At 42.9% G+C, this 15,911-nt stretch overlaps 1 protein-coding gene across 4 annotated transcripts in view; it reads right to left on the bottom strand.

Moving 5' to 3' along the window:
* Nucleotides 1-15,911, bottom strand: part of MACROD2 (mono-ADP ribosylhydrolase 2) — a 1,544,544-nt gene that overhangs the window by 116,509 nt on the left and 1,412,124 nt on the right. For 2 of the 4 annotated variants that reach the window (XM_063125348.1, XM_063125351.1), the window contains one exon: nucleotides 14,477-14,542. The exons of 1 other annotated variant lie outside the window; for it this stretch is intronic. In XM_063125348.1, coding sequence (XP_062981418.1) covers nucleotides 14,477-14,542 — 66 coding nt within the window. Of the gene's footprint in view, nucleotides 1-14,476; nucleotides 14,546-15,911 lie in introns of all 4 variants that reach the window. One more of the 4 variants, XM_063125350.1, reaches the window with a different exon arrangement.

The raw sequence follows: 15,911 nt of genomic DNA, 5'->3' as shown, positions 1-15,911 counted from the left end.
AGAGCAAACAGGAGTTTGACAGGGGGAGTGTAGGGGAAGAGGAGACCAAGGAAAGGGGAACAAGAGAAGCCTCAAGGAAACCCAGGAGGCTGCCAATTCAAAGAGGCCGTGTGCTTGCCATGTGCTCCTGAGTGCTGAGTGAGAGGTTGGTGTTTATAGTTGCTGCAGGAGCTGAAGGGGGAGTGGCCTGATTGTCAGTTGGTCTCAGCAATCAGTGCCTAATTGCTGTTGATTGTTGTTGGCCTTTCAGTGACCTCATTCTGGTTCCTGACTTGGAGCTGAGCAGAAGCAGGGAAGAGCAGCTGGCCCAGCTCAAGTAGGAGCTAGAAAAGTAAGCCAGATTCCCAGGGAGCAAACCGAACAGGAAGAGCAAACAGGAGTTTGACAGGGGGAGTTCGGCAGGGGAGGCCAAGGGGGAGGCCTCTAAAAAAATAAATAAAAAAAAAAATAAAAAAAAATAAAAATAAAAAAGAGGTGGGGAGAAAAAAGAAAAGCATAAAGAGAAAAAAAAGCCACACAAAACCACCACCAAACAAAAGCAAAAAAACCCCCAAAAGATTACTTTCCCTTAAGACATCCTCATATAGTAGTGCACCTTCAGAGAGGACAGGACAAAGCAAAGGCAATTCCACTATAATCAGAAAGGAAAAAACAAAGCAGAAATAGACAGTATGGATGGAAAGGAGCCCCTAGAGGTGGTGACCTGCAAAGGGTGTGCAATGTTCGTGTTTCTGCCTGAGCTCAACATGGCGTATACCTGCAACAAGTGAAAGCTGGTGGCACTTTTGGAAGAAAAAGTGAGAGGACTTGAGCGGCGAGTGTCCACCCTCCAAAGAATAAGAGAAGACGAGGAGTTCTTAGACCGAATGGTGGAACTGCAACAGCAACAAAAAGCACACGAGATTGAAGAGCAACAGCCAGCTAAAGCAGAAGAGGAGTATGCTGAGGGGAGGAAAGCCAATGAAGAGGAAACTCCCTGGAAAAGAGTGACAGTTAGGAGCAGAAGAACTAGAAGGCATTCTGCACCGGTGGAATCATTAGAGTTAAGCAACCGCTTTCAGCTTCTGGAGGATGAGTCAGAAGGACAGTTTGCAGAGGAAGAAGTACAGGAGACACCGTGCAACATTGACCAAGAGACAGAAGGTAGGTCAACCAAGAAGAAGAGAAGAGTATTCTTTGTGGGAGACTCCTTGCTGCGTGGGATTGAAACCCAAGTATGTCATGAAGACCCATGGACTTGCCAGGTGTGCTGTCTCCCTGGAGCACAGATTAGAGATGTGACTGAAGGGTTACCGAAGCTCATAAAGCCCACGGACACATACCCCTTTCTTCTCATCCATGTGGGAACAAATGATGTCGCCAAGCAGAGCTACGAAGAAATCATTTCAGACTTTGAAGTTCTGGGAAGGAAACTGAAGAACTTTGGGGCCCAGGTAGTTTTCTCATCCATCCTCCCAGTTCTTGGAAGAGGATTAAAAAGGGAAAGAAAAATACTCCGGATGAACAACTGGCTTCGAAGGTGGTGCCGTCGTGAGAGTTTTGGATTCTGGGACCACAGGCTACGCTACTTGGAACATGGACTGCTGGCAAGGGATGGGTTGCACCTCACAAGGGCTGGAAAGAATGAGTTCGGCCACAGCATGAAGAACTTCATCAGGAGGGCTTTAAACTGAATCTTGCGGGGGTGGGAGACGTAAATTTTGAGGCAACAATGGATGAAGGCCAAGGCACCACAGTACAGAGAACAGCTCCAACAGTGTCCCAAAATAGTGTCTGCAACAAGGTAGGAACAAAGCCAGACTATAAAACACATGGTCTTCGAGGTCTATATACTAATGCCCAGAGCATGGGAAACAAACAGAATGAACTTGAACTCTTATTACATGAAGGCAAATACGACTTGATAGGTATAACTGAAACTTGGTGGGATGACTCCCATGACTGGGATATAGCAATTGAAGGATATAACTTGTTCAAAAAGAACAGAAGAAATAGAAAGGGAGGTGGAGTTGCACTATATGTTAAAAATACCTATCCCTGCACAGAAATACAGGCGGATGAGATTGGAAGCCCCGTCGAGAGTGTCTGGATTAAAATAAATGGGGCTAGGAATAAAAAGAATATGATAATCGGAGTCTACTACCGACCACCCAATCAAGGAGAAGACGAGGACGAAACTTTTGAGAAACAAATTGCCAGTGTTTCAAGGAAGTGTGATGTAGTAGTGATGGGGGACTTCAATTACCCTGATATCTGTTGGGAGACCATTACTGCCAAAAGCGGCCCTTCCAAGAAATTCCTGACATGTATGGGTGATAACTTTCTCCTACAGAAAGTGGTGGAAGGAACTAGAGGATCGGCAATCCTTGACGTGTTATTGACCAATAGGGATGACTTAGTGGATAAAGTGGCAGTTACGGGAACTCTGGGGGAAAGTGACCACGTCATACTTGAATTCTTGATTATGAAGGAGACAAAAGTCGAGCGTAGCCATACACGTACTCTGGATTTTAGGAAAGCTGATTTTAATAAACTCAGAACTATAATAAGTAAAGTCCCGTGGCAAGGGAGCCTAAAAAGAAAAGGAGTGCAGGATGGGTGGGAGTATCTAAAAAATGAAATTTTAAAGGCACAGTTACAAACAATTCCAACAAGGAGAAAAGATAGAAGACAACAGAGGAAACCAATGTGGCTCCACAAAAAGCTTATTGATGAACTGAAAACAAAAAGAGATATATATAGGAAGTGGAAGGAAGGCCAGGCTACAAAAGAAGAGTACAGACAAGTGGCGCAGAAGTGCCAAAATGGCGTCAGGAAGGCTAAAGCTCAGAATGAGCTGAGATTAGCGAGGGATGCTAAAAGCAATAAAAAGGCTTTCTTCAGATACGTGAGTAGTAAAAGACAGAGGAAAGAAATGGTGGTTCAACTGCTTAATGAGGATGGCAAATTGATAACAGATGACAAAGAAAAGGCTGAAGTGCTCAATTCCTACTTTGCCTCGGTCTTCTCCCAAAAGCGGGTCTATGACCCCCCTGGAAAAAGTGAAGCAGAAGTTGAGGGGGCAGGATTGCAGTTTGAGATTGATAAACAAATGGTCAAAGAACACGTAATTTCCTTGAATGAGTTCAAATCCCCAGGGCCCGATGAACTGCATCCAAGAGTAATGAAGGAGCTAGCGGAAGAACTCTCAGAACCTTTGTCTATTATCTTTGCAAAATCATGGAAGACGGGTGAGGTGCCGGACGACTGGAGGAGGGCTAACGTTGTCCCTATCTTCAAAAAGGGCAAAAAGGAGGAACCTGGGAACTACAGACCAGTCAGTCTGACATCCATCCCTGGGAAAATTCTGGAGCAGATTATAAAGAAGTCAATCTGTAAACACCTTGAAATCAATGCAGTGATTACTAGAAGCCAACATGGATTTGTCAGGAACAAATCCTGTCAGACTAATTTGATCTCATTTTTTGATAGGATAACCTCCCTTGTGGACTGTGGGAATGCTGTGGATGTCATATATCTTGACTTCAGCAAAACTTTTGACAAAGTACCACATGACATTCTGATTAACAAACTAGCTAAAAGTGGGCTAGATGAAACAACTATTAGGTGGATCCACAGTTGGCTACAGAATCGGACTCAAAGAGTACTTATCAATGGAACCTTCTCAAACTGGGGAGAGGCAACAAGTGGGGTGCCGCAGGGCTCAGTCCTGGGCCCAGTGCTCTTCAACATTTTTATTAATGATTTGGACGAGGAGGTGCAGGGAACGCTGATCAAATTTGCAGATGACACAAAATTGGGTGGGATAGCTAATACCCTGGAAGACAGAAACAAACTTCAAAGTGATCTTGATAGGCTGGAGTGCTGGGCTGAAAACAACAGAATGAAATTTAATAGGGATAAATGCCAAGTTCTACATTTAGGGAATAGAAACCAAATGCACAGTTACTTGGCTCAGCAATACTACAAATGAGAAAGATCTTGGAATTGTTGTAGATCACAAGCTGAATATGAGCCAACAGTGCGATATGGCTGCAAGAAAGGCAAATGCTATTTTGGGCTGCATTAATAGAAGTATAGCTTCCAAATCACGTGAGGTACTGGTTCCTCTCTATTCGGCCCTGGTTAGGCCTCATCTAGAGTATTGCGTCCAGTTCTGGGCTCCACAATTCAAGAAGGACGCAGACAAGCTGGAGCGTGTTCAGAAGAGGGCAACCAGGATGATCAGAGGTCTAGAAACAAAGCCCTATGAAGAGAGACTGAAAGAACTGGGCATGTTTAGCCTGGAGAAGAGAAGATTGAGGGGAGACATGATAGCACTCTTCAAATACTTAAAAGGTTGTCACACAGAGGAGGGCCAGGATCTCTTCTCGATCCTCCCAGAGTGCAGGACACGGAATAACGGGCTCAAGTTAAAGGAAGCCAGATTCCGGCTGGACATCAGGAAAAACTTCCTGACTGTTAGAGCAGTGCGACGGTGGAATCAGCTACCTAAGGAGGTTGTGGGCTCTCCCACACTAGAGGCATTCAAGAGGCAGCTGGACAACCATCTGTCAGGGATGCTTTAGGGTGGATTCCTGCATTGAGCAGGGGGTTGGACTCGATGGCCTTGTAGGCCCCTTCCAACTCTGCTATTCTATGATACTATGAACCAGTTTCCATCCTGGCTGGAAGTCAGACTGAAATGGATCTACATAATAAGCACTACCCACCCAACCACCTTAGCAAAAAAAAAGTTTGGAAATAGATCTATAATTTCCTAGCACAGGTGGATCAAGGGAATGTTCTTTCAACAGTGGTTTTACAATGGCCTCTTCCAAAGCAGCAAAGGTTGCAGATATCATAGTGCTTGTCAAGGGCAAGTCAAGATTACATCAATTAACAATGCCCCAACATTAACAAACAACATTTTCTTGTGAATCCATCACAGTCTGCTATAGAAGGCATTCAATTGAAGGAACCAACTCCTTATTTCTTATGTTGTCATGTGTCAATCTGCACTCCACCAGTACTGTGCAAATAAAAAAGTTGGTTCCCAAACAGATTGGCTTTGAAATAAGCAAGCAAGAGGGAAGACATACGTACATACATAACATCTGAGATGGATGAATGGCAGATGCCACCATAGTCACTCTAGTTTTTAGTAGATGGCATCTCCCCCCCCCCCCAATCATCTGTGGGAATGAGTTTTAAATAGCTTCACCATCTGGTTTGGAAAAGTCACCACATTCATGAAGGTTGTTTGTAAGAGACAATAGGACAAATTAGTCACGAGAAAATGGAAGGGTGCAACTAAGGAGAGACTGAAAGAACTGGGCATGTTTAGCTTGGAGAAGAGAAGATTGAGGGGGAGACATGATAGCATTCTTCAAATACTTGAAATGTTGTCACACAGAGGAGGGCCGGGAACTTTTCTCGATCCTCCCAGAGTGCAGGACATGGAATAATGGGCTCAAGTTACAGGAAGCTAGATTCCAGCTGGATAACAGGAAAAACTTCCTCACTGTTAGAGCATACGCCAATGGAACCAGTTACCTAGGACGGTTGTGGACTCTCCCATACTAGAGGCATTCCAGAGGCAGCTGGACAACCATCTGTCAGGGATGCTTTAAGGTGGATCCTGCATTGAGCAGGGGGTTGGACTCGATGGCCTTATAGTCCCCTTCCAACTCTACTATTCCATGATTCTATGATTCTAAGGTTGGTACAATATGAGGGGAAATTAGGAAATCGCAAGATACAACAAAATCTTGCCTATTACACCTTATTTTTAAGCAATGATCAGAAAATTTGCTCTGTTTCAGCAGTGAGATTTTGATGAAGATATTAAACAACAACAACCAGCAGGGGTGATAATGCTGCTGTGAGAGAGGAAAAGAAGGTTAGTTCAGCACCATGTTCTGAATCAACCAATTTGGATCCTAGTAGTGCCAGGAATGCAACCATTTCCCACTGTGCAGATAAAGACAACAAAATACACCATGCCAATTTCATGAGGGAGAACCAAGCAGGACCTCACAAAACTTAATGGTTAAGGAGGGTGAGAGCAAAAGGGAGACTTCTCCCTCTGACTACCTCCTTCCATATTCTTCAGGGAGCCGGACAGAGAGAAGGGAAGAGTCTCCTTTCTTTCTCGGCATGGGAAGGTGGTGGCATGATAAGTTAGGGACCTGAAATACTTTGTACTAGGAGTAGGGCAGCCTGGTACCCACCAGACTACAACTCCCATAATCTCTGACCATTGGCCACACTGACTGGGGCTGATGGAAGTTGTAGTCCAAAGAACTGGAGGGGACCCTTGCAGAAGAAGGACACAGCAGGGTTTCAATATCTTATGTCCTTCTGCCACGCCTCTTCTCCAATGTTGGTTGCTGTTGCTGCTGCTGTTCGCTCTGGGATATCTCTTTGCTGCTACCATGCAGTAGCAGCAAAGGCAAAGGTAGTGTGTTTCATCCCCATGCAGATGGTGCATGGAAAGCCACAACAGGGTTGAGGCCACTGTCTGCCCAGAGGAGCAGCCTGGGAACTTCTCAGTTCGCATGTATGAGTATGTCCTTTACCTTCCCCTCTCTCTGTGTTTCCCTATTACACTAGCCTCAGGCTAGTTTTGGTGATAAGAAGCAAAGTGTTTTGGACCCTGAAGGCCTGAGGATCTAAACATTGCTCAAAATGCTCTGTTTGGTTGGTGGGAAACTCCTCCACCATGGACAGGGCTACTCCTTTACCATACAGGAGGGGCAGGGAGCAGTGTCATCATCATCATCATCATCTTCATCATCATTAGTAGTAGCATTATTTTTATTTATATAGTGCCATCCATGCACATGGCACTGTACAAAATAAAAAGATAAAACAGCAAGTCACTCACAACCACAAGGTGTACATTCTAATAAATCCACAAAATACAACCAAAAGGAAGGAAACGGAAAGCACCGAGCGGGCAGAAGAAAAGAACGTGACCTGCTGGCTCACCAGCAACACTTTGACCCCTTCTCACGTGCTGAACTAACAATTCAATGCAACCCTGGCCTGAAAATCGCAGGTCACCCTTTGTTGAGAGGGGCGTCCTCACTTTGAATCAACTATTGGGTGGAGACTGTGAATTTCTCCCACTTGCAGACCTAAAGAGAAAGTAACAGTTGCATCAAAGGGCACATTGGCAGCACCTTCCAATGGAGCACAAGTTGTGCACCCTGTATGGGCTGGCTGCATTCAGTGCCTCGGAGCACTCAGAATTACTGGGGGACCAACTAGCTCTATGCGCCAAATCAACGACTGCTATTTACAGAAAGTTCTTGACATATAGTAAGCTTGACATTCAGAGAGGAGTGGAATAGGGAACTGGAATGTCACATCTAGCCATGCCAATGGAAGCCGGCTGTGACTTTGATATGGAATATTCCCCTCACCTGAAATAAGGCCTTATAGAGCAGGAATGGCTCTTTAGGGTGTACTGGATGCCGCAGCGCCTGAGTTGGAAAAACTTTCCAGTACAGGCTGGTGCTGTGGGATGGCAGATGCATATGATGTGGCCATGTGCAGTCGTGACCCCCTTTTGGATAGACAGCATTAAGTGCATTAATTTTGTTTTGGGTACTTCATTACAGATCAAAGATGTCCAGGCATTACATTATTACAGTGTGGAAGTTATCCATTGACCATCAGCAGTAGACTATCCAGGTTCTCATGCTGGCTAAGAGACTCAGACTGCAGGGGTGGAAGGACGTCCCCCCACATCCCCAAACCATACAAGGGGCTGAGGAACTCATAGTTCTTGCATCCTTCGAGAGACTATTTTACAAAGACAGCTTTGCCCTCATAAACAATGTGACATCTGGTCAGCATACTTCAACCTTTATTAGTAATTTGGACCAGGAGTAATTTTATATGGATTTGGATTTCGTATTGTATTTATTTTTAATGCATATGAATTAATGCATATCAGTAGTTTTCCTGTGTTTTTCTTAACTGTATGTTACTTACATATTTATTTGTATGCGTGAATTTGAAAATACAAAAGTTAAACACAAATTGTGAACTTCAAAACAAAAACAAATATGAACATGGCATAACTAGCGGTGACTTGCTACACAAACACTAATGGAAAATGTAATGGCCTAAGTTTAACTCAATAAGAAAAGCTTCTGCTTCTGGCAGCAAGAACTGGGGTGCATTTGTCCCCTGAGAAGCAGATCCTAAATCACTTCTTCCACAGTAGTTCTGCAGTAGTTGTTTCTGAGCATAATCAATTTGTGCATTGCAATCTTGGTAATGGTACTTGGAAGACAAAGCACTCTGGAAGCCATTTGAGTTTCTAGGACTCATTATACTTATTCTGAAGAGCAAGCATCTTTAGACATGTTTCAAAAGGTAGCTACACTCCAGAGAGCTACCTTTCATACTCCCTGTAGGATATTGCCTTGAGCCATGGAAGCCTGCTGGTTGACAAACACATCTATTGCCTATACGGCTGTGAAAAGTTGGTGACATGGTTCTCTGGATTGCAGTCTATAGTTACTGATGGAAGGGTATTTCATTCATTCATTCATTCATTACATTTCTATACCAATCAATAGCCAAAGCTCTCTGGGCATTAGATAGATAGATAGATAGATAGATAGATAGATAGATAGATAGATAGATAGATAGATAGATAGATAGATAGACAGACATCACCTTTAAAAATACAGAAGTTTCAAACAGTTAAAAACAATGAACAATCACACTACCAGAGTAAAAAACAACAACTAGTATTAAAAAGACCCATCATATGCTGTCAAATACCTGCAAAAAGATGAAAGTTAACCTGGTGCTAAAAGTATGACAATGTTGGCACCTGGTGGACCTCAATGGGGAGAGCATTCCACAATCAGGGATTTTCCACTGAAAAGGCCCTCTCTATTGTTGCCATTCTCTGAACCTCCCTTGAAGGAGGCACTCGGAGAAGGCCCTCAGATGTTGATCATAGTGTATGGATAAGTCCATATCAAGAGAGGCCCTCTGTCAGGTTACATCAGAGCACAGAAGATTTGACACAATAACGTGGGTTTTTTTCCTAGTTTGTTTTGGTTACATAAATACCTCTTAAATGTTTTCCTATCAGAAGCCCAGTTAAAGCTCAAGGTCATCTTTTAAGTGCTTCGGAATATTGAGCACCCCTACATACAAAGTCCCTTGAAAAGTTGTTGCTGTCTGGAGTCAGAACATTCCCTCTAGTCACTGTGTATAAAATATCTGCCTTTAAATCTCACATTCTCATAATATTTGCTTATGTGTGCATTCAAGCATATTTCATATGTAGTTTACATTATTTCCTCCTAAGTTTTTCAATATTCCTGGTGAACAATCAGCTGAATGATTATTATTTTTTTAGAATCTATATACACTTCTATAAATATCTATTACTACCTGAATAGAGATTTAATTCTAATTGAGACAAATAACTCTCACTCATCATTTCAATGCAACATATTTCTTGGATGACACCTTCTTGACTTCAACTCAGTACTGAAAAACAGGAAGCATGTTCTATACAGAATTCCCAAAGGAACCTAGGCTTCCGTGAACACCTGGAAATATAATCATTGGTACTTTATTTTTAAGATTAATTAACATCTGATCTAATTTAGTTGACCTTCAAACGTACAATTACACTTTTATTGAGTTATAATGAATTAGAATTAGTGCATTATGTGGAAGGGTTTCATAATGTGACGAGGCGCTTCTCTCTCTCTCTCTCTCTCTCTCTCTCTCACACACACACACCACACACTGTTCGATTGGGCACAGAGGAATTGATGACTAAGGGGATTGCTAATGCAATATAGAGCCTTTCTCCTCCAGATCACACTTTCAAAACCAACTTCGGATAGTAATATAAGCATCAGTTATATACAATACTTATTCAGGTGTAAATTTGAAATGTGAAAAAGGATATGGATCAGCCCTTTCAAACATATACAAAATTGTAATATGTTTGGACATATCCAGAAAATAGCCACAAAGTCAATGTTAAGAGAATTCCACCTCCGACATTTATCAATGAAGTTGAGACAACTAACATTTAATCAGTGCAGAGAGATGCCATTGATATATTGGGTTGTTGTTGTTGTTCTTGTTGTTGTTTTTAACTCTTTTAAATTGAAACCAATCAATCAGGTTATTAAATACCCAGGATCATCCCTCCTCTGTAATTTGCGGATTTAAATCTCTATCCCGCTACTTTTTAAAAGAAAAAAATGTGGGTTTTCATGAATCACCAATGAGATAAACACTGACTAAGGTTTCAATGATGGATTTTTGTATGGGAATGAGAATATGTAACCTTACGCTGTATGATAATATTCTTGATTTGGACAGACTGAAAATGCAAAATACTCATATGCTATTATATGATCAACCATAATCAGGCCCAGTATTGGGCAAACGGCGGGATACAAATAAATAAATAAATAAATAAATAAATAATAATAATAATAATAATAATAATAATACCCAGTACTAGTGATAACAATGCCACACTAGCATTAACCCGTGTGTGTTCAAGTAACTAGCCCTTGGTAGGACAATGAGAAAAAGCAGGGACTGGCTTGTTGCTTTCCTCCATTGCCATAGCAGGCACTGGTCACATTGCCCAAGCGTTGATTGACGTTAGTACAGCATCACTAGTGCTAGCACTGGGGCACAATTGGATACTACCTGAAATCTTGATTTGAACTGAAATGCATTTGCCTCTTCTGTAACAGTTTAATTGAGCCTAATAAAGCTAGCGTTGCTTTTCATTTTTCCCCCTTAATGGACCAGCACATCTGCCTGCACCTTTTGTCTGCTTTGGGTAAGGTCTGAGCTTGCACTGGAGAGGTGGGATGAGTTTGCTTGCTTAAGAAGCACTTCAGTGCAGGGCGGGGAGTGGGGCCAGTTGGCATGGGCCTATGATTTTGAGAGGGGCTACTCTGAGTCCCCCTGGGCAAAGTTGCTTGATTTTTCTGTTGTTGATAAATTTGCCCAAAGAAAAGCACGTAAAACATTTCTGAATGTGAAGAAGGGATGTCTTATATACTTCTCGAATAAAAGTGCTTGCCATTACCTTTTCTATAAATCGTTCTAGTTCATACGTATTTAGAACTGATTAAAAAATACTTAATGAGCAGATTGAAATGGAAAAGGGGCCTACATTTCCTCTCTGGCCTGGGCCTATTACCAGCTTTGCCCGGCCCTGCTTCAGTGGACAGGGAGAGTTAGCAGTGCTAATTGGATCTTGCTGTGAGAAGACAGATCAGATAAATCTCATTAGTAGGGAGTGACCAGGAATCAGAAAGCCAGAAAGCTGCCCCCCTGTCCCTAGTGCAGGAAAATGTTGCGGAGCACATTGCAGAGACTGCAAGAGACTTCTGTGGGAGGGCAGCAAGAGGAAAGGGGCAGCTTGAGCAAATACTTGCCCTTTGACAAAGCTGAGACTGTTTATTTCATTGAAAATATGTTTATGGATGTGTGTACAGCATCAACCCATTTTCTGTTTTCTATTTCGCTTTAGGGCTCTTTTGCCTTGTCTAGACCAGCCCAATAGTCCGGGCTGGTCACGGCTGAGCCCCTGTGTGTCTAGATGATGCACAGGGACTCCCGGGGGCTGGGGGGACGGGTTTTCCCAGGGATAATGAAAACCTGGGAAACCCCAATTCTTCCTGCAGTCTCGGGATTGTCCTGAGACTGCACGAGGTGTGGGCGCCCAGCCTGGCTTCCTCCCTCCACCTCGCAAGTAGCGACGGTCAGCAGAGGGAAGGAGCCAGGCCAGGAGCAGTCCAGGGACATTGGGGTGGGGAGCAGCATTGGGCCTTTTAAAAAACAAACAAAAAACTTACTTTTGCTGGAGCACAAGTGCACTCCGTCTCCTTTTCCTTTTTTAAAAAAGTGCCAGGCACGACGTGTGTGACATCCCTCCTCCCACCCAGGATGTCGCACTTCCATTTACACACCCTGGAACGATCCCCGAAGCAGTTAAGTTCGGGATCACCCCCCTCCCTCCCTCTACACCATATGGTGTAGAAAGGGGCTTTGTTTAAAGAGCCTCTCCCTGAACAAATAGTAAAGTGGCCTGCACTGAAGACATGCAATGCTTCCGGAACACAACAGTAACTAGGCAAACCCCCAATGACATCTCTCCTTTTAACAGTTCTATAGCAGCAAAACACCAGGCAGTCACAGCAACTCCCATCCTGCCCACCCACTGGGACTCAATACACACACACACACCCATTCCGTTGACATTTGACAGGCAAAATGAGATATCTCATTGAAATTCTGTTTTGCAATTAAGAAGAAGCAAGATCAGGCCTAAGAAAATAGCGAACTGCTAAATACCAACCCACAAATCAGAGAGTGCTTATGCACTATGCTTCTTTTGAGGGATCTTCCTAGAAGAGAGTTGTGCTAAAGACACATTTGAGTCTTTGATTATGATGATGATGACAGTGGTGAACTCTAGAGGCCTGTACAACTGCTCTCACCATTCTAGACTGACAAAGCTGAGGCCTGAAAGTGATGAGGTCATCTCCCTGGATCTGTGCAAGCTGGAAAGACTACTCTAGTTTGAGAACTACTGTCAAGGTTGCATTGGTTTTGCAGCTTCAATGAAGTTGCGTAGGCCACACATCAGATGGCCAAGGAGGAATGGAGACTAGGTGCCTATTGGAAGCCCAAACCCAAGATTAGAAGTCACTCTCAAGGTCACATTTTCTTTCCAACTTCAAGGGTTGCTCAGATAACAGGCGACAAAGATTGAGGCCTTAGCTAGACTGGGCTTTATCACGGGGCGAACTCCGGGATCGTCCCTGTGCATCCACATAACACACAGGGGATCCCGGGATCAGGGAGGGATGATCCCTTCCTTGCCCTGGGATAAAGCCCCCCCCTTTGGCCCCGCTTTTTCCACGGTCCCAGGCTGAGTCCAAGACCGTGGAACGCGTGGCCCATTGCCACGGTTTGACCCTTCTCCGCTCAATTACTCACGCGGAGCCGGGAGCTGCGCACAGGGCGGGGTTAGGGGGGGCGCAGGGAAACTAAATTAAATTTAAAAAACTCTTACCTTCAGCGCACAAGTGTTCGTGCGCTGCTTCTCCTTTAAAAAATTGAAAATGTCAGGCGCAACTCCTCTCTTCCTGAGGTCGTCACACCTCACATGTAAACAGAGGAGGGATCTCGCGTTAAACATAACGGGAGCTCTTCCCTCCTCTGTCTTGGATTATAAGGTAGGTCTAGCTAAGGCCTGAGAATTGAGTTGTTGAGAGTTTAAATTTCCAAACTGCCATAAATAAAGGGGGTGGGGGGCGGAGAAATCCACACACACCCCGAAGCAACCATCCTAAGATTAATTTTATCAGTCAGACTTGAAATCATTGTGAACACTACTGCAGTTGAATTTATACATCTCATAAATAGTCTGGATGTTGATAAGAGGAGCTTAACAAGAAGAACATTCAACAAGGGCCCATTCTAAAAATGCATTTAAATTATATTTCCGAAAATAAAGGGCAAAAGCTCACCACTCCCACAGAATATTCAGAAGAACAACTTTCAAAATAAACAATATTAAAGCTTTTAAATCGATAAATTGGCTAAACACACACACACACACACACCTCTATTAGTCTTACTTGAAGGCTATGGTCATGTAATATATTTATTACAGACAAGAAGAATTCTGCTTTGAATTACCTGTTTTTCCGCAGCTACAATTTTATAAATCATGCTCCTCACCTGCCTCTGACATACCCAGAAGAATTAAAAGAAAGTGTAAGCAATTAATGGTGTGTTGCCATGCAAGAATCAAGAACAGTATGACTCTGTGTCTCGCTCCTTGCTGAAAACCAAACAACGCGACAGGATATAACTCAGCTGGAAACATTTAAATTAGCGAGTCTCTCTTTCTTTGTTTTCTAAACTTGCTGTCAATTGTTCCCCCCCCTCCTGTGACTTTTAAATATTTAATCACAGACTAAATGATCAGAGTGCCCAGCACAGCCTATACAAAACAAATATGACTTTCCCCTCTCTCAGCCATGTCTTTCTACTCCAACTTTGCACCATCTTTTCCTTTTTCTGCTATCTTGCAACAGAGCTAAGTGAAACCTCCATTGTGCACGGATGGAGGCTGACATAAATCCATGCGTGTGAACATTCCCGCACATATCTGCTTCAGAGTTTCCTATGAACCAGAAGATTTTTATTTTTTTTAATGGGAAATCCATAATGACTGTAGTTGAAAATGCATGGCGTGGTTCCCCACTGGCACAGCTAGGATGCCAAGTGGTTCATTAAAAAGATTTTTCTAAAAGACGTCCCAGAAGTGTTTATCTGACATCTGGCCTTTAAAGCTTGAGTTCGGGTTTTCCTAGGCTTAACAGAAAATACTGCTTCATAAAATCCCCTTTGGAGATTTAATCTTTTTTTTTTTTTTTAAGCCAGTTTTGTTATCTTGTACCTTTTTCCTTGCATAGCTTCTCTTCTTCATCTGTTGCGCTGTTTGTAACTGTTGGTTTTGCCTCATCTGCTTTTTTTAAAGAGTTAGAAATATACTTACTAGATTATAATTTGAATTTAGTAATGGATCATAAACTGTCACACCTGTTGTCAAAAGCGTAAGTTATTCATTAGCTTTAGGTCGACATTTGTCCTTTTCTTCCATGGGACAATGAACACAGTATATTTGGTAAACAACCTTGACCCCAATGTGGACGCAAATGTGTGATGTGCACAGAGTGCAACTATTGTGCTTATTATACTCATTCTAGTTCACAGCATTCTTAATTCTTCTTGTTGTTTATTGTATACTGTTTGTTTGACACGATGGAAAAGTGCAGCCCATTCTGACATTGAGATAAATGTTCATTCTGACATTTAGGGCAGTAGCCAACAGGGCCTGCAGATTCCGTTGTGCAAGCAGGACCCGACTGCTTCCCTTCTTGGTAATGCTCTATCTGGTCAATGAAACAGTGCTATCTAATGGCTGAATTATTACGCAAAGCGGCATTTCACCCTGCCGATATGGCGCCATTAATTGTTATTACAGATTAGCTCTGCTCTTTTTAAAAGTGAGACAAAAAGGAGAAAACTCAGGGTGTGTCCTAGAGGTTGATGATATCACATAAAGGACCTGTGAACATCTGTGAGTAACCAATCATGAGCGTGCAATAAACCCCTCGTACAGAGAAGTGCTAAATGTCTATTGCACAGGCAGTGGTCTTGCTTTTGGAATGGAATCAATGGGCTCAAATCCCATCACATTGGGGAACCTTCTGAAAGAAAAAATATATATCACTAATGTAGAAATAACACATATATGTAACACTGTGAAAATGTAACTATAATTGTAAAACTGACCTTGGACCTACAGGACATGAATGGGGTTCTTGGCATATTTTAAATTGAAGGTTTTGGGTGGGTTTTGTATACCAATCCCAATGAAAACTGAGTGCATGACTGCACATGTGCAGATGCTTCCTAAACAGGAATAAAGGAACCATGATAAAAGACAGGTAGGTAGATAGAGCCAGCTTAAATCTGAAAGCATCAAGAGAACATTGCAGTGGTGGTGAATCAACAGCTGAATAATCGGAGGCAGTGGAATTCTATGGCAGGATGGTGATAGCATTTCATATACTGTGCTTCTCTTGCAGACCATAACAAGCGGTAGGGACGGAGGGTTTTTTGCTGTAACATAAATTCAACTCTTTAGAAACAGCCACAATGCAGTATACATAGACAAAATGACTCGGTAATGTAGGCTGGATAGCTTGGTTGCTCCGCTCTACTGCATTGAGTGATTGGCCCTCTCCTGCTGTAGCTTCCAGGTATTAATAAAAGCTTTCAGAGCTGATAGAAAAAAGTTTTCACTAAAAGATGGGTCATGCTACTTG

Source organism: Elgaria multicarinata, chromosome 4, assembly GCF_023053635.1.
Source record: "Elgaria multicarinata webbii isolate HBS135686 ecotype San Diego chromosome 4, rElgMul1.1.pri, whole genome shotgun sequence".
Taxonomy (NCBI): Eukaryota; Metazoa; Chordata; class Lepidosauria; order Squamata; family Anguidae; genus Elgaria; species Elgaria multicarinata.
Note: the sequence above shows the minus strand (reverse complement) of the source record. Positions and strands in the feature narration are given on the sequence as shown.